Genomic DNA, 18,632 nt, shown 5'->3' on the forward strand with positions numbered 1-18,632 from the left:
CGTAACAGACATACTGTAACAGACATTACAGACAAACAACTTATTTTTATATATATAGATATCTTTTGAATGACCGATTAAGCACCTCTCTATGATGTTCTGGTAGCCCGCTAGAACTGTTGAAAAAAAGGGGGAGACAGATCAGTGCTAGCAATGCAAAAAAGTGATTTTCCTTTTTGTCCAAGGAGGGGGACTGTAATTTCCTGTATGTGGTTTTGCACCATGCTGATTCCAATGCCAAAATTTTCGTTTTGATCTGACACCATTTTCAAGGTGTTTCAGACTTTTTTTGAAACCACCATAAATTTCTTTTCGCAAAAAACTTTTACTTTTAAGACGAACCGAAATAATAGTTACCATTCCTGAGTCAGTGCCAGATGCCATTTTTTTTCACCAGGCATTTTTTTTTTTCAAAACAGGTTTTTGACTTTTGGTTACTATGGGCTGTGGTTCACTCATTACTAGGTTGCAGTTCCCACTGCAACCATGATTACAAGACTGATATTGTATGTAAAACTGCTTAAGGGTACCATCTTCACTTGCAAGTTCATAGAAGTCAGAGTCTTCTACTGCAAAAACTGCTAAAATATTTTGGTTATGTAATTAGATACAAGAATTTTTTTCCCTCTCTTTCAGACATTCTTCAAAACATATTTGTGATTGTCGAAATACACCGGCGAGGGTCTGAATTCACAAGAATGTAACACAATAATTGATGTTTCATTTGGTGTATGTTAACATTCACTGGTGAAAGTCGATGGTCACCATTTTTCAGACTTTATCAGGTTTTGGACTTTTTTTTCGGGTTTTGGACTTTTTTTTCGAAATCACCATAAATTTATTTTCGCAATAAACTTTTATTTTTAAGACGAACCGAAATACTAGTTACCATTCCTGAGTCAGTGTCAGATGGCAATTTTTTTTACTAGGCAGTTTTTTTTTTCAAAAGGCGGTTTTACTTTTGGTTATTATGGGCTGTGGTTCTCTCTTTACTAGGTTGCAGCTCCCGCTACAGCCGTGATTACAAAACTGACTATGTACGTAAAGCTGCTTGAGCGTACCATCTTCACTTGCAAGTTCATAGAAGTCGGATTCTTCTATTACAAAAACTGTTAATAGTAGAAGAAAGATACGGACGAAACGGTCAAACCTCGGGGAAATTGCAAACCTTTTTTTTTTTTTTTTTTTTTTTTTTTTTTTTTTTTTTTTTTTTTTTTTTTTTTTTTAACTAAAAAGTTCAGAAAAATCAGCTTAATCACCCACAAAAAAAATCCTCCCGAATACCCCTTGCACAAGTACCCCAGATTCGCCCTTGGAATGGGGAAAATAAGGGACAAAATTGACTTTTGTGTTTATAAATATTTTTGAGTTTAAACAGTCGTTTCCTATCAAATCAAGCATGTCTACTCCAAATTTGAATTCAGATTTTCATTTTTCGTACCCTAATGCCCGTTTCCGCCCTTAAAGGACGGAGGGGGGGGGGATAAAACTCAAAATTAAGAGGTTGTTGGACTATTTGGTTGTTTCCTATGGAATCAATGGTAGTGAATCCAAAAATGAAGTTAAAAACCTAATTTTACGTGGTCAAGTACCTCATCTTACCAAAAACGCCGGTGAAAGTTGACCTACATAAACTATTTATTTTAATCATTTGTCGTTTAATTCTCCATTTGCTATCATGCTAGGAATGGCGCCTTAGAAATTGAGTCTCAAAAAGTTTAATTTCAAACCAGTATTCCAGACTCCCCCTCCCCCTCCAGTTTGCAGTTTCCATTGCTTGGTGCCATTCTTTGGGTGATCTAATCAGTGGAGCCATCTACATAGTACTTGCTATATGACTGCCGGCTATATACAAAGTCTGTGCCGTTTTATTTACTTTACTTACTTTACTATATTATTATTTACTTTACTCGCGAAAAAAAGACAAAAGAATATACTGGGTTCCACGAGTGTTGAGGAGAAGCATCCAGTGAGATAGTGTTTAAGATTATGCTTCTGATTTTGGAAAAGAGTAGATAATCATTTCTACTTTTCAACTTCATCTGTGCAATGCCATCTACCGTGCATCATTCAAGCTGAGTTTGTTCTTCTAGGTGTTTGAATTAAAATGGAATAGTTGTGGGCATAAAAGTCAAGGCTAATTGTAGAAAAAGCCAAGACAGATAGTCCAATTGAGTGAGAGGCAAATCTGGCATTAATCCCCCCCCTCTTATTAGGATTGTATAAAAATTATGCTAGTTCATTTTTTAATAGATATGTCTATCTATTTATCCGTTCATGTGTCACTTCTAGGGCAGTCGAACGAAGGTAGATACACATAGAGCTAAGATAGTGATAGAACCTATAGTTTTCCAAGTTTTGTTTAAATGGCACGGGTAAAGTGGCGATGGATTGAGTTCTGATTCGATAGTGCCTGGATGCAACCCCGGGCAGTACAAAACGTTGCAGGAGTACCTGTTCATCCGAAAAACTGACAACTATTAGGCGGCACTTTCTCCTGATTTGTTGATCGAACAGACGTTGATGAGAAGTATGAAAACAAGCGGCGATCTGACGAGAGGTAGAGGCATGACTAAACTGCAGCGTGCAATTTGGACATCTGCTGTACCTACTTTGGTTCTCATTAACGAACGCCTGCAGAACCTGACTGGCCTCGCGAAGTTGACTATTGAAAATCACGCAGAAGCGATATCTTCGAGGAGAGTTAGAGAAATGGCGAGCATCGAAAAGATCGTTCGATACATTCAACTGCTAGAACCCTTCAGGCAGGATTCATAGCTTCTGAGCGTGTTAAAAGGTGTCCATGCTTCATCATCTGTAAACGCAGACGATGCCAAACTTGTGTGAGAAACAATCCTGAAGGATATGGAAGCCAAAGACATTGCAAAATATCTTTTCAGGACAAAGGAGAAGCTGTAACAGTAGCTGAGAAGTCATCCGTGGTGATAGATAGCGGGAGTATGAGGGAGTATGAGTATGGGGGAGATAGCGAGTAATGTTCGACCCAGCTCTAATATTCAAACATCTAGCCGCAGTGGCTAGCACCAGTGGTTCTGACTTGAACCAGGCTCTGTAGTTCGATCTATGTAGTTTCCTCCCATCATTTTTTAGTTCGTTCGAGGTGATGAGGACAGCCGAGAAAGCCTCTCTAACACATGCACTGATGAAAATTGAGGGGCTCAATGGTCCAGTGACATTGCCAATCTCCCATAGAGTTTTGGAGGGTGACTGGCTAGTCAACAAAATCCCGTGGATTGCCGGATCCAAATAATTTGAGGTGGCAGGATCTCCCGTTGATTGTGTCGCAAAACATTTCGACCAGGCAGCGGTAGTTTTTGACTCTTACACTGATACACGAACGATGAAAAATTGTACACAGCTGAAGAGAACCAAATGTTAGTTGTGCTTAAAAATTACATTTTCTCCTAACATGAAGATCGTCAAAAGTAGGGACGAATTTCTGTGAAATGCCAAATATATACAACGCTTCATCGACCTGCTTACTGAGAGGCTGGCGAACTCAGGATGCAAATTCTACATGATTAGGATTATGATGGTGTATTAGTTGTACAAACTGCAGTCAGTCGCGCTGAAACTTCGTCGACCATAATTGGGAATGATACCGACCTACTAGTCCTTCTGCTGTACCATGCCAAGCTTGATGCATGTGATATCTTTATGCAGACAGACACAAATGAAAATAACCAACGCGTGTACGACATAAACAGGATCAAGAACAAACTAGGAATCGAAGCAGCAGAAAATCTACTCGTTTGCCAAGCAATGTCAGGCTGCGATACAACATCTAGACTTTACGGCGTAGAGACACCAGCAGTGGTTTCCTTGTCACTTAGAGATGGGATTTTTGAACATGCTTGCAAGATCTTCATCACACTAGGATCCAACCACCAGGAGATCGTCGAAGCTGGAGAGAAAGATTTGCTCCGCATATACAAATGAAAAAGTTATGAGAAGACCCTGAAGGATGTCTGAGTGCGAGCATTTACAACACAGGTTACAAGTACAAATGCTTTCATTCAGGCAGAACGGGTCCCATTAACTTAGATTGCCGCAAAGTACCACTTTTAAAGGTGCTATTTGTAAATAATGAAGTGGCAAGACATGTCCAGTTCGCTAGGGCCCGAAGAGTGGGGTTGGCGCCTCTCTTCGTTACGGAATATGTATCTTCCCATAATGACAAACGCTACACCAGCTCCGGAGAACCAGCTGAAGATGGTGCGGTGCCAGTGCACCAGCGGGTGCGAGTTGCACCCGCTGGTGCCGCCGGATGCAGCACCGGCCGGAACTGTTCACCCTGCAGCTTTGTCTGCGGGGAGTGTAAAGCAGCGTTATGCCCTGACGCTGCAGCAAGATAGGATGAAGACGATAACGAAGATGAGCAGGAAGAATAATTAGCCTAAGGTTGTGCTTTAAAATCAAAATATTCTTGTGATTACTTTAACTGAGTTTTAAACGTTACTTTTTATAACTGATTGATGTGAAATTTTGATCTCGATTAAAGAATTGGTTTTTCGAGATGTTATACTTAGCAACCCCACATGCTACAGGCCCCTTAGACGAGGAAATGAGGTAAAGAGTTAAAAAACCGCTTTTTGACCTCGTATTTAGCAATACAGTACTTTATTTGATAATAAAATAATCCTTTAGCCGGAGCAATCTGACAAATAATGATCTTCGTACTTTACCCTCCCCCCTCCCCCATTCATTGAAGGTCAAAATTGATACTAGGATACAAAAAACTTGATTTTTGACGTTAGATTCGGATTCGTGTGCTTAATTTGATAGAAAACGACCACTTAAACCCAAAAATACGTCCAAATAGAAATTCCGACTCCTATTTTCCCTCTTTAAGGTGGGGGGGGGGTCCGGGTAGTTGTGTAAAGGGGATTTGGATATTTCTTTTTGTGAGATTAAGCTGATTCTTCTGAATATTTTGTTTTTTTTTGTTTTTTGCAACAGAAAAAATTCTGTTGCAATCTCCCCGAGGTTAAACCGTATTTTTCCCCCACTAGAAGTATTTTGGTTATCTAATTAGATATAAGAATTGGTTTTCTTTTTTTCCTCTATTTAATACATTCAGCAGAGCATATCTGTGATTGTCGACATGCACCAGTGAGGGTCCGTATACACAAGAATGTAATAAAATATTCGATCTTTCACTAATGTATTTTGGTGTTGGTTAACATTCACCGGTGAAAGTCAACATTCACCATTTTTGGACACTCATGGTAACATGCATACACATACTCTAGAATTAGTTATGCTTGTGAAACACGCAGCGGTTATAGTAAATTTATAGATTTCTTTAGGCTCATGCTTCATTGTATCAGATAAATCCTGCGTTTAATTATTATTAAAAACAATAATGATTATGCCACTCTGACCATTGGTGGCAACCTGAGACCAACAGATCGGCGCAGACTCCTCCTCTAATCCGGTCTAGTCAAAGCCTGGCTGTTTACACCATCCCAAGAATTTCTCATTTCCTTATACCTCATCAAAGTTCTTCGGACAGAGTTCAACAATTAATAAACCCTTCCCGATTACGAACTCCTCTCCCTTACCCTTTCTTAACTCCACCCCATCCCCGCATACAGAAGTCGTAAATTCCTCCCAAATTACAGTATGCTGTCCCATACCCTCCCTACTCTGCCGCAAAGCAGCAATTTCTTGTCAGACTTGAATCACCATTCCCACCATGGCACTTACTAGGTAACAGCCCTTTAACAGATCATCTCCATTCCACTGCGATTCCCAGCCAAGCAAACAATATCCCCGTTGAAAAAGAGTACTCTGCTTCTCCCAGACCAACGCCCCTCTTACTCACTTCAGGCTCCTACAGTTAGCAAACAAACAACTGCTCGCTTTAGTAACCGTTTTATTTTTCCAAAAATCCTTGTTACAAACGATGAAAGCCTGAATCTCGACAAATTGACGGAACTAGAGACCCTCTCTCAATTACACAAAATTGATGTAATTGCTGTAAAAGAGGTTCAGGCACAGAAACCTGACCTTTTAAAAATCAATAACTATTCCCAATTCATAAAACCTCGTCCTCATTTCCACCCCCTGGGTAAAAAGGGAGGCGGAATATTATTATTTGTAGGTGACTGTCTCTTCCCTAAATTAATTCATATTCCCAATCTTTCAGATTATGATGAAATCATTTCGGTAAGTTTGAGATCCAAATTTTTGCCTCGACCTTTTAATTTGATTGATTTTTGATCTTTTGATTATTCTCCTAATCGAAACGCTGCACAAAGACAGCAGTTTTTGAAGCAACTACATAGTAGTGCCGACTTTGCCCTCTGCAAATTCCCAAACGCCGGTTTTTATGGCACTTGGTATTTTCCAAGTGACATATAGCGATCCGAATTCTATCGGCCTGTCTGCCCCGGTTTTGCTAGTTTAGGCATTTCCAGATAAGCCACGACGATAAAATTTGGCAGGCGTATCAGAGACCAAACCAGATCAAACTAGAAATAGTCGTTTCCCTAATTTGACCATCTGGTGGGGGGGGGAGTGGGAGGATGATTAATTCGGAAAAACTAGAAAAAATCAGGTATTTTTAACTTACGAACTGGTGATCCGATCTTAATGAAATTTGATATTTAGAAGGGTATTGTGTCTCAGAGCTGTTGTTTTGAATCCCGACCGGACCCGGTGACATTGGGGGGAGTTGGAGGGGAAAACCTAAAACTTTGGAAAACGCTTAGAGTGGAGGGATCAGGATGAGACTTGGTGGAAAAAATAAGCACAAGTCCTAGGTACGTGATCCACATAACCGGAATGGATGCGCTCTCTTTGGGGGAGTTGGGAGGGGGGGCTAATTCTGAAAAATTAGAAAAATTAGATATTTTTAATTTACGAAGGAGATATCGGATCTTGATGAAATTTCATATTTGATGGTTGTCATAACTCAGATCTCTTATTTTAAATACCGATCGGATCTAGTGCCATTGGGGGGGGGGAGTTGGGGGACCGGAAATCTTGGAAATAACTTAGAGTGGAGAAATTAGGATGAAACTTGGTGGAAAGAATAAGCCCCAAGTTAAGTCCAAGATCCATGACTGACACAACCGAACCGCATCTGCTCTCGTTGGTGGAGTTGAGGGGGGGAGGTAATTCGGAAAAAATAGAAAAAATGAGGTATTTGTAAATTACGGACATGTGATATCTCAATGAAATTTGATATTTAGAAGGATCTTGTGCTTCAGAGCTCTTATTTTAAATTACGACCAGAACCGGTGACACTGGGGGAGTTACAGGGGAAAAACAGAAATCTTGGCAAATGTGAAAATTGAGGTATCTTTATCTTACGAATTGGTGATCGGATCTTAATGAAACTTGACATATAGAAAATTCTTATGTCTCAAATACTCCCTTTTCAATTCGAATTGGATCCGGGGGCATGGGGGTCGGAGGGAGAAAAACAGAAATATTGGAAAAAGGAAATCTTGGAAAACACTTAGAGTGGAGAGATCGGGATGAGACTTGACGGGAAGAATAAGCACAAATTCTAGGAACATTATTGATCTAATTGGAACGGATCCACTCTAGTTGGGGGAGTTGGGGAGATTTCCAGTGCTTTGGCGAGTTCGGTGCTTCTAGACGTGCTAAGACGATGAAAATTGGTAGGCGGATCAGGACCCTGCACAAATGGACTTGGTAGCAGTCATTTCCCCAATTCAACCATCTGGGGGGATGAAGGGAGAGGAAAATCTGAAAAAACGAGGTATTTTAACTTACGAATGGCACTGGGAGGAGCTGGAGGGTGAAACCGGAAATCCTGGAAAACGCTTAGAGTGGAGAGATCAGGATGAAACTTGGTGGATAGAATAACCAAATGTCGTAGATACGTGATTGATGTAACCAAAATGGATCCGCTCTCTTTGGGGGAGTCATAGGGGGGTCCAGTGCTTTGGTCAGTTCGGTGCTTCTAGACGTGCTAGGACGATGAAAACTGGTAGGCGTGTCAGGGACCTACACAAATTGACTTGATAAAATCGTTTTCCCCGATTCGACCGTCTGGGGGGGAGCAGAAGGGAGAGGAAAAATTAGAAAAGATGAGGTATTTTTGACTTACGAGTGGGTGATCGGTTCTTAATCAATTTTGATATTTAGAGGAACCTCGTGTGTCAGAGCACTTATTTTAAATCCCGACCGGTACTAATCCTCTTATTTTCCATTTAAATCAATCTATAGATTCTTAGAATTTTGCTCATGCCATATTAGCTCTTGGGTCTTGGCTCTTCCGACCCGGTCACAAGTGCCATATAAGCTCTTGGCTCTTGTTTCCTAGTAGGTGATGCTAATGTCCTGAAGCTAAATTGCCTTTGTAGTTTCCTCAGTTTAAAACAGATAGTAAAAATACCAACAACCGAAGGAAATACTACTATTGATCTGATTTGCACGAATATGTACACTTTCTATAGCTCACCTGTTTCTTTGCCCCCTTTAATGAAGCCTCTTTCCAGCTTTAATCATACATTTTGTGTGACCCAATTCTCTTGTCGTCCAATTTCCAATGAAGGCCTTTTCGAGTTTGGATCTTTGATTACTAATGAAAGCTGGCCAGCTCTTAAGGGGAATAATGGCGTTAATGTTAAAATGTCTTAATTCCAAAATCTGATTAAAACCAAATACTTAAAACCCAAAAAATCGTGTTCTAATGACAAACCTTACATTACAAATCAGTTAAAAAAGCTAATAAGGATTAAAATTAACCTTTTCCAGAATGGTAAAACCCATTGCGTAAAAATATATAAAAAGAAACACATAAATCTGCTTCTGCATATTACAAATAGAAAGCCAAGGATTTGTTTTCCACTAAGCCCAAATAGTAGTAAATAAGTACAAAAAAAGTACCCCATAATAATATAGATTTCCATTTACAAGAAGAGCCCCTTGTTACAGTCAATGATCTGAATAAATGTCTTTCTTCCATGGTTCAAAGCCTCCCTCCCCTCTCTATTAGTACTGCTTATAATCTACGCTCTCCTAATTTCTCTATTATTTTGCCCTAAGATGTTGAGACAAAAAGCAAAAACATTAAAAAGTGCAGCACCTGTCCAATAGACACCCCAATTTTACTAATTAAAGCCTTTGCAGAAATTCTTTCAGAACCTTTGTCGGTGCTTTTTAATGAAATTACCTTTACTGGTAGTTTCCCTGATTGTTGGAAATTAAGTTTTATTACTCCCGGAAAAAAACCGTAGCAAACAAGATTTTACTGGTGTCCAGCCCATTAATCTTACTCTGGTTTTTTCTAAGTTACATAAAAGCTTTTTAGCTGATTGGTTGAAAATAAAAATAATCATAATTGTTGACCAAAGGTAAATCGGAACTTTGCGCTCTACCTCTACCACAGACTATCTTGTTCACCTTTTGGACACTCTATGTAACAAACTCGAACAAGAGCTAAGAGCTCATATGACACTTGCGACGAGGTCGGAAGAGCCAAGAGCCAAGAACTCGTATGGTGTGAGCTCTAGCAAAATTCTAAAAATCAATAGATTGCTTTAAAAGGAAAATCAGAGGCTTAATGGCGGTCGGGATTTAAAATGAGAGCTTTGAGTCACGAGGTCCTTCTAAATATCAAAATTCATTAAGATCCGATCACCCACACGCAAGTTAGAAATACCTCAATTTTTTAATTTTTCCTCACCCTTCAGCCCCTCAGATGTCCGAATCGAGGAAAACGACTTTATCAAGTCAATTTGTACAGCTCCCTGACACGCCTACCAGTTTTTATCGTCCTAGCACGTTCAGAAGCACCAAACTTGTCAAAACACTGAAGCCCACCGTGTATCTCCCCCAAAGAGAGCAGATCAAGTCCGGTTAAGTCAGTCACGTATTTACGACATTTATAAACATTTTCGAAAATTACTGGTTTCCCCCTCCAGCTCCCCCAATGTCAACAGATCTGGTCAGGATTTGAAAAAAGAGCTCTAAGATATCATTTCCTCCCCCCACTCCCCCGAAGAGAGCGGATCCGCCCCAGTTATGTCAATCACATATCTAAGACTTGAGCTTATTCTTCCCATCAAGTGTCATCCCAATATCTCCACCCTCAGCGTTTTCCAAATTTCCGGTTTTCAAGATTTCTGTTTTCCCCCTCCAACCCTCTACGTCCCCCGGGTCCGATTCCAATTGCCAATGGAACATCTGAAATATAAGATTCTTCTATATATCAAGTTTCATTGAGATTCGATCACCTATTCGTAAGATACTTCGATTTCACGCTTTCCAAGAATTCCGGCTTCCCCCTCCAACTCCCTTCAATGTCACCGGATCTGGTCGGAATTTTAAATAAGAGCTCTGAGACACGATATTTTTCCAAACATCAAACTTAATTAAGATCCCATCACCCCGTATGTAAGTTAAAAATACTTCATTTTTTCTATTTTTTTCGAATTAACCGGCCCCCCACTCCCCCCTCTCCCAGATGGTCAAATCGGGAAAATAACTATTTCTAATTTAATCTGGTCCAGTCCCTGATACACATGCCAAGTTTCATGGTCCTAGCTTGCCTGGAAGTGCCTGAAGTAGCAAAACCGGGACAGACAAACAGACCGACAGAATTTGCGATCGCTATATGTCACTTGGTTAATACTAAGTGCCATAAAAACCAAATAACTGGCTCAATGCTATCGCTGTTGACTTACAAAAAGCTTTTGATTTCATTAACCGTAATACATTAGTGAAAGAAACTAACCAATGACTTTCTAGTTAACCCCTATTTAATGAGAATAATCTCGTCCTTCCTTTCAAATAGAACGCAAGTCGTCAGATGCCTGAAAATATGTTCTGATTCCCTCCCAATTCATATTGGTGTTCCACAGGGAGCCCTTGTAGGCCCAGTTTTATTTCTTGTCTTGGTTTTGATTTCCCAGATAGATGGAAATCCGTTGACGATTTAACTGTCTTGAAACATGTTTCAAAAATCTAAAAAGTAACCCAACGGACATCTTGAAATCAATATCAGATGAAGCTGATGCTAGTGATCTGAGTCAACCCTTTAAAATCAACAGTTTTAACAATTAGTCCCCTCAAAATTCCACTTCCTTCTCCGTTCCCATCCCCCCCTGAAATGACAGTTAATACTATGAAATTACTGGGCGTTACCATCTCAAGCGACTTAAAATGGGATTGCCACGTTAATGATTTGTTAAAACGTACAAATACTGCATTTCTCTCCTCAAACTCCTTAATTGATTTAAATGTCCTAAATTTCATTGTTTGAGGATTTTTCTCTCTTTTATACGTCCTACCCTTGAATAGGCATGACCTGTTTGGAATCTGGGCATCCCCAATGAATTATCAGACAGAATAGAGACAGTTCAAAAAAGGCACCTAAGAATCATCTTCAATTAGGGTAAAATACCTTAGATTTCCCTTCTTCGGAAAGCAAATCTAGTCATCCTTAAGGAAAGAACAGCACAAATTTCCTTGCGATCTGCCCACAATGCCTTGCATAACTTTCATACTACTTCTCTTTTCCCTAGTGAACATCCCCCAAACTCGCCCCTACGTTCAGTTTCAAGAAAAGTTCCCCTTCTTGCCCCAATAAGAGCTTCCACTAAAAGATATAAAAGAACGTTAATCCCGAACATAATTGAGATTTAAAATCAATACCCCCCTTCTGACTTCACTTTTATCTTATAGTTTTGGTGTTTATTTTGCAATTGCGTACTTTGTAATTCTTGCTAGTCGGATTCTTGTTTAAATTTGTTTTCTCTGTTTTAATTTTACGAGTTTTCATCGTTTGACTTTTTATTGATTGCGATTTTATGGTTTTGTACTGACACTGAAGTCCGAATTCGGCCCTTTTGGGCTTGTGATAGCCGCTTTGTTGAAATAAAATCTTATCTTATTTCCCTTAAATCTTTCCTTACGATATCCTCCAAGTCCATTCAGGGACGATCTGCTTTTTGTTTAGCACAAGATGGTTGGCTGAGAAAGACGACTTTGGCAATCTGTCATTCTTCAGCCGCTGAACGTGTCCTAGCCATTTCAACCTTTTTGTCATTATAGCCCTAAAAATTGTATTAGTATTTGATTTGTCGAAATTTATTTTGTTATGTTCATGATTACCTCAGGTCCATTACTTTTCACCTTTGTTTTATATATGTTATTATTTATGTTTTAGGGTATCAATGCGTTTTTCAGCAATTACACGATAATTAATTTTCTTTTTTTGTGCTCATGGGTTCATTCCAATAATACTTGCTGCGCAATTAGTTTTATGTTTCTAATCCTTTGGCATATATTTGAAAAGTAAATTTAAGAAAAAACACTTTTGTCCGTCTGGAGACTTGATATATTCCAAGTAAAATCTGCTTTTGGGAATCATTTTATCTCAAAGGAGGCAAGGTTTGCGATCTTGAAAATAATTCTTTTAATGTAATTAGTATTGTAAAAATTCTGTGGGTCAAGCCTATCGAATTTGGTTAACGGAGACGTTTGTTTATAATAGTAAGGCTTAATTACGTTTCAAGTCCTGGGGGAGAGGAGGTCACCAAAGGAAATTATTCTTTTGCTGCACTTTAACTTAACATTCAGGTTCTCACATTGTCCATCGATGATTGAAAACATATTGTTTCGGGTGAACAGCCTGATAATATTGGCTTGTGTGAGACGTTTTCAGATTATGGTAATTAAATGCAATTGGATATCCATATCCAAAAGATGGAAAAAATAAACGGTACTTATGTATTATATGAGAAACACTCGAGAATTTGGATTGCGAAGATAAGATAAACACACGGGCATTTGAATCGCAAAGATCAGATAGGAAAATAACCGGTTAATTTGCGATGCATAGTGATAGAATATAGAGTCTCACAATGGATGTTCAAATTAAGATTTGGGAGTTGCCAACGACCGAAGAACAGGCAAGTATATTTTGTCCAGGATAATAGGTTGTTGTCCAAAACAACACAGTGCGGCAATGGGCACACCATGATTTTGTACTCTTACGACAAGCAACATCATGTGATGGGCGGCAGTAAAGGCAGAAGGAAGAGCTTATTTCGACGCGATTCTTAACGACATTTCTGTGTTCTGGGCACATGTTTTTAAGTTGTAGTTTTCACAATTTCGCTAATAAAGTATTATATTTTCATCAATTTTGCTTAGTTTTACTAGCATTAACCAAACTTTACTTCTCAAGCGTTTCTCGCATAATGCATAAGTACCAAATAAACCAATGTAAGGTGACTAAAAGTTGTCTTGGCATGTACATATCTTGTAATTTACCTTTTTGTGTACGAGATGATTTATCACGAAATAATGAAATAATGAATAATGAAGGCGTTTATGATGCACAGTATCGAGGAACTCTATTGATTTAATACTGTTAAGAATATTACTTGTACAGTTACTTTGTCTCAGTCTAAACCTGACTTTAGATCTCATCTTGGGTGACCTTACTTTATGTCTACGTTTCTATAGCCAATAAAAAAAAGCGAAATTGCTAAGATTGTTAATCAAACAATTCGTGGTAACGAACTGTATTAAGGAGGGACCCGGCTCAATAGTAGCCGAAACTGATTTTAATATATAAGTTCCATCAAGTTTAGTCTTACCCATCAAAAGCTAAGAGCCTGAGAAAATTTGCTCTATTTTAGAAAATAGGGGGAAAACCCCCCTAAAAATCATAGAATCTTAACGGAAATGACACCATCAGATTCAACGTATCAGAAATCCTTACTGTAGAAGTTTCCAGCTCCTGGTCCAAAAATGTGGAATTTTTATTTTTTGCGAGAAGACAGATCACGGATGCGTGTTATTTGTCTTTTTTTTTTTTTTTTTCCAGAGGTGACTGTATCGACCAAGTGGTCCTAGAATGTCGCAAGAGGGCTCATTCTAACGGAAAATTAAAAGTTTTAGTGCCCTTATTAAGTGACCAGAAAACTGGAGGGCATACACCGGATCGAAATTCTGAGATAACCATTTTGTTCAGCACAGTCGAAAAACCTAATAATTATGTCTTTCGGGATGACTTAATCCCCCAAAGTCCCCGGGGGAGGGGCTGCAAGTTACAAACTTTGACCGTTGTTTACATTTAGTAATGGTTCTTGGGAAGTGTAGAGACGTTTTCAGGGGGACCTTTTGGTGGTGACGAGGGGGTGGTGGTGGTCACATGGGAGACTATTTCCATGGAGGAATTTATAATGAGGGAAGAGAATTTCCATGAAGGAGTGCGCGAGATTTTCTATCATTATTAAAAAAAAAAACGATGAGAAAACAAATAAAAGTTCATTCAGTTGGAAATAAAGAGCAGCATTAAAACCTAAAACAAACAGAAATTATTACGTATATAGGGGGCTTTGTCTCTTCCACGATACTTCGCTCTTTACGGTAAAGTATTTCAAGTGATTTCAACTATTTATTCTCTGGCCTTTGTGATTCAGGGGTCATTATTAAAGAATTGAGACAAAATTAAAGCTTTAGTGCAAAGAGCGAGGTATTGACGAGGAGGAGAACCCCTTCATATACGTAACAAAAATATACAAATATAGAAGTTTTTTGCGTAAATTAATTCGTAAGTTACATCTATTTATTACTAACAAAAACGTTCGCAAAAATATAAAAAAGTTCTAGTTGCCTTCTTAAGTAAGCGAAAATTGGAGGGCACTAGGCCTACTCCCCCCCCCCTTTTACCAAAATCGTCCGATCAAAACTCTGAGAAAGCCATTTAGCAAAAAAAAAAATAATATGCAAATTTCGTTTCAATTATTCATGTGCGGTGAGCCAAAACCAAAACATGCATTAATTCAAAAACGTTTAGATAATTATTCCGTATATGAAAGGGTGTGTCCCCTCCTCAATGCCTCGCTCTTTACGCAAAAGTTTTTTATTGTTTTAGAAAGCAGAGTTTTGAGAAAGAGTCCAACTGTGGCGTAAAGAGCGAGGCTTTGAGGAGGGGACAACCCCTTTCATATACAGAACAATTTCCTTTTCGTTTAAGTTTTAATGTCGCTAGTTGCTTGCAGTTAAAAAAAACTTGCTTTTTTTATTTAATGGTTTGAAAAACACGTCCTAATCTAGTCCCGACTCTATTCCAAACAAGGTAGTTAAATCTATTCTTTCTTCAATAGTTCCGCCTCTAGAAAACTTGTTAATCTTTCATTCGAATGTGACGTTTTTCCTAGTACTCTGAAACGTGCTCGGATTGTTTTTTTTTATAACTGTGAACAAACAAATGTAATAGCAAACTATTGACCAATTTCAATATTATCAGTATATAGTAAAACTTTGAAAAGGCTATGCTTTGCCCCTCCCCTGGGCTCAACTTGGGTCTATTCATGGGCAAATCCAAAGTTTTCTAAAGTTTATCAATATTTCTTTTTTTAATTACTCATTTTTATGATTTTTCTAAAGTTTTTTAATAGTTTTTTTTTCGAAATTACTCATTTTTGTCAGTTTTGCTATATTCAACACAGAAAATAAATAAGCTAAACAATTAATTAAAATTGAAAACGCTTTTCTTTCTTTAAAAAGTCATACAGTAACAGTCTGTTGATTTTCAAAGACAACCTTCTTAGGCTGTTTTGTTCCAATATTCTTAGGTTATAGCCTAGTTTGCTCATTTTTCACCCATGTTTTTTTCTGTTCTTCTTTCTTTCTTTTTTTATGTTTTCCTCTTTTTTTGGCGGCAGCTGCCACCAAAACCTGCAGAACTATATAAGGATGCCATTAATATTAAAAATTGAATTTATGACCTTTTTAATTTTATTTAAAGCTTCTAAATAATAGTTATTATAGTTATTTATTACCTATTACTAAACATACAAGTGGGCTACGATTCACAAACAGACCTCGACTGCACAAACAAAACTATACACGAACAAAAGTATAGATAAACAAAACTATTTTCAATAATTACTACAAAATAACAATAAAAATGCTGTTATTGTGGCATATAATGAACTGTGGCTTGAGTCAAATGCCTTTGCAAACCCGACACGGTGGTGTGCAACACCGACAAGCGATATTTAGAGAAGTACAATATTTTCGTATTTTTCATCCAAATGGGAAGGCGAAGCAGAAATTTGCAATATCTATAAAAAAAAAGTTGACCGAATACTTTTGTGATGAGACGCAGCAAACATCAATTTATAAATAGCCTACTTTCTCGCAAACTTAGTTACTAGTCAATTAGTTGACTAGTTGACTAGTCACTTAGTTGACTAGTCACTAGTCAATTCAACCAGTCAGATTTCATCTTCACTGTCCTTGGTACCTTTACTCTTAATCAAAATGCATCACCCTAGAGAGAACGAGCTTCAAGATGATAAGTTTGGCAAATATGAAATCTTTATTCAGTAGTTTGGGTAGATCCTGGCAATCCGCTCTAAATACCTAAACTTGGCTACTACTTTGTCTTTCAGCTGAGAAATTAAATGGGCATAATTCTAGTCTATGGGCTCTTCTGAAAGAAACACTAAAATAAAATAAGAGAAGTGTCATGCCATCTGGTTCTGCAGCTAACATTTTCCAAATATGTTGGTAGCTACCGTGGAACAAGGGTGCATCCCCTCATGAGGCTCGATATGTACTTGATATATACCCTAGGCAATATACAAAAGTACACGAAAACACTAAAGGCTAATAACTAAATTCTTGATTTATAATAAGCAGAAAATTTCTATTAATCAGATTTTCATACTTGCTTCATTTTTCCTCAAATTATTAAAACAATTGTAAATAATATATTTGCCAACTTTTTGTATTAATTCAAAAAAAAAAAAAAAACGGACAAGTTTTTGGAACTGAAAGTAAGTAGAAATATTAAAGCAAAACAAACATTGTTATTCCTTATTTGGGCCCGAGGGGGTGGGGCTGTCCTCATTCTTAAAAAATTGGAACAAAAAGTCAAACTTTAGCGTAAGGAGCGAGGTATTGAGGAGGTGGCAACCTTAGTCATATATGGAGTAACTTCTGTTCCTTTTATGTTTATACCTTTTTTTCAGTTCAAAAAGACTTGTTTTTTTTTATTATTTAATTTCTGACAATTTTTCTAATAATCCCGGGAGATTTCCCGTGAAAAAAACCCTGGATCATCTCTACATGTAAAATTCAGTCGCCAAACAGAAAATAAGACAAATAAAAAGAATTTTTTAAGAATTCGACAATTTGCTCTACGTAAAATTTTCCCTAGAAAATTCACCCCCTGAAAATTCTCTCCGAACAAAAAATATTTCCCTTCAAGATCCCTCAGAGAGAAATGTCTTGTAGCTATCTCAAAATTGTTTTTGAATGACTTAGAGAACAAAGGAACATATAAAGAAGGTTAGTTGGCCTCCAATCTATCTGGTCACTCAAAAGAGCACTAGGACTTATACTTTCCGTTCGAATGAGCCCTCTCCCAATTTTCTAGGACTATGGATTCAATACGTTTACACTTATGGGAAACTAGAAAAAAACACACATTTTATCTTTCTTCAGGCAAAACATACTAAGTTCCGCATTTTGGCCTCTACAATAGGATTCTTGGATACAATGAATCTGGTGGTGTGATTTTCATCAACATTCCTTGGCTTTTTGAGGGTGTTTCCCTAATTTTCAAAACCCAGTAAAAATCTCTTAGGTTTATTTCTCTTGATGAGCAACATTAATTTTAGAGAACTTTATAAATTTAAACTCAGCATAAAAAATCAATACTTTGGCTGCGTCTTTTACAATTAGTTCCGTCTTTCAGAGTTTTGGTTACTACTGGGCCAAGTTGCTCCTTAATTATAACTCGTTGCCACAAACTGTTTGATGACACAATGATAGAAAACAGACTCAGAATCAAATACACATTAACAAAGAGATGCGAGATTATTCAAGCAGTGAGAAACAATGGATGAATGCATCATTCACGGCTATCTCTGGCAACATCAGGGACGAATTGAAAAGGGTATTAATTGGGAATTGATTAGAACTATTCTTTTGTTATAAAAGTGTTAAAAGTAAAAAAAAGCCTAAAGAATGGAGTTTCACTATTTAATATTCAAAATTTACTTATAATATAAACAAAGAAAGCGATCAAAAATGCGGTTTTGAAGGCCAAACGAGAATACTAAAAAAAAACACATAAAGCAAATATTTCCAGAGGACGACATAAATATTTTGAGAAGAAGAAGAGAGGTGGCTGTCCTCTCGAAATATTCGCTTTGTGTAGTTTTTTTTTCAGTATTCTCGTTTGGCCTTCAAACCCTATTTTTGATCGTTTCTTTTTTTTTATTATGGCAGACGAATGTGGTTCAAGAAATTAAAATCTATTTAGACGTATTCCCAAATACTATCCTTGTCTGTAACATCTTAAGAGCACGAAAAGCAATATGATAGGTTGAAAAATTGGCTTACGATTTTCCTCTCATTATGATTGTTCTTTTTCTTCAGTACAGGAAGCTTCATACAATAAAATCTGTAGAGATACACTGCTCCATTTAAATAAACCTGAAAATATCAGTATTTAGACACTTTGTAATAAAAAAGAAAGACACTGTAAAGTTTTTGGAGAAAGAGGAGGGTATGAACAATTAAGGGCTTCAAATATAGGATGTCTTCAATAAACTTTATTTAAGCCTTGTCCCATATTAAAAGCTTGGAGAAACTGA

General features: G+C 37.7%; 1 protein-coding gene across 2 annotated transcripts in view; it reads right to left on the reverse strand.

Moving 5' to 3' along the window:
- LOC136040215 (TBC1 domain family member 13-like) overlaps positions 1-18,632 on the reverse strand; it is a 120,385-nt gene that overhangs the window by 78,159 nt on the left and 23,594 nt on the right. For both annotated transcript variants that reach the window (XM_065724410.1, XM_065724411.1), the window contains exon 2: positions 18,379-18,471. In XM_065724410.1, coding sequence (XP_065580482.1) covers positions 18,379-18,392 — 14 coding nt within the window. In that variant the 5' untranslated portion in view covers positions 18,393-18,471. The remainder of the gene's footprint in view (positions 1-18,378; positions 18,472-18,632) is intronic.

This window comes from Artemia franciscana, chromosome 20 (assembly GCF_032884065.1).
Source record: "Artemia franciscana chromosome 20, ASM3288406v1, whole genome shotgun sequence".
NCBI classification, from domain to species: Eukaryota; Metazoa; Arthropoda; class Branchiopoda; order Anostraca; family Artemiidae; genus Artemia; species Artemia franciscana.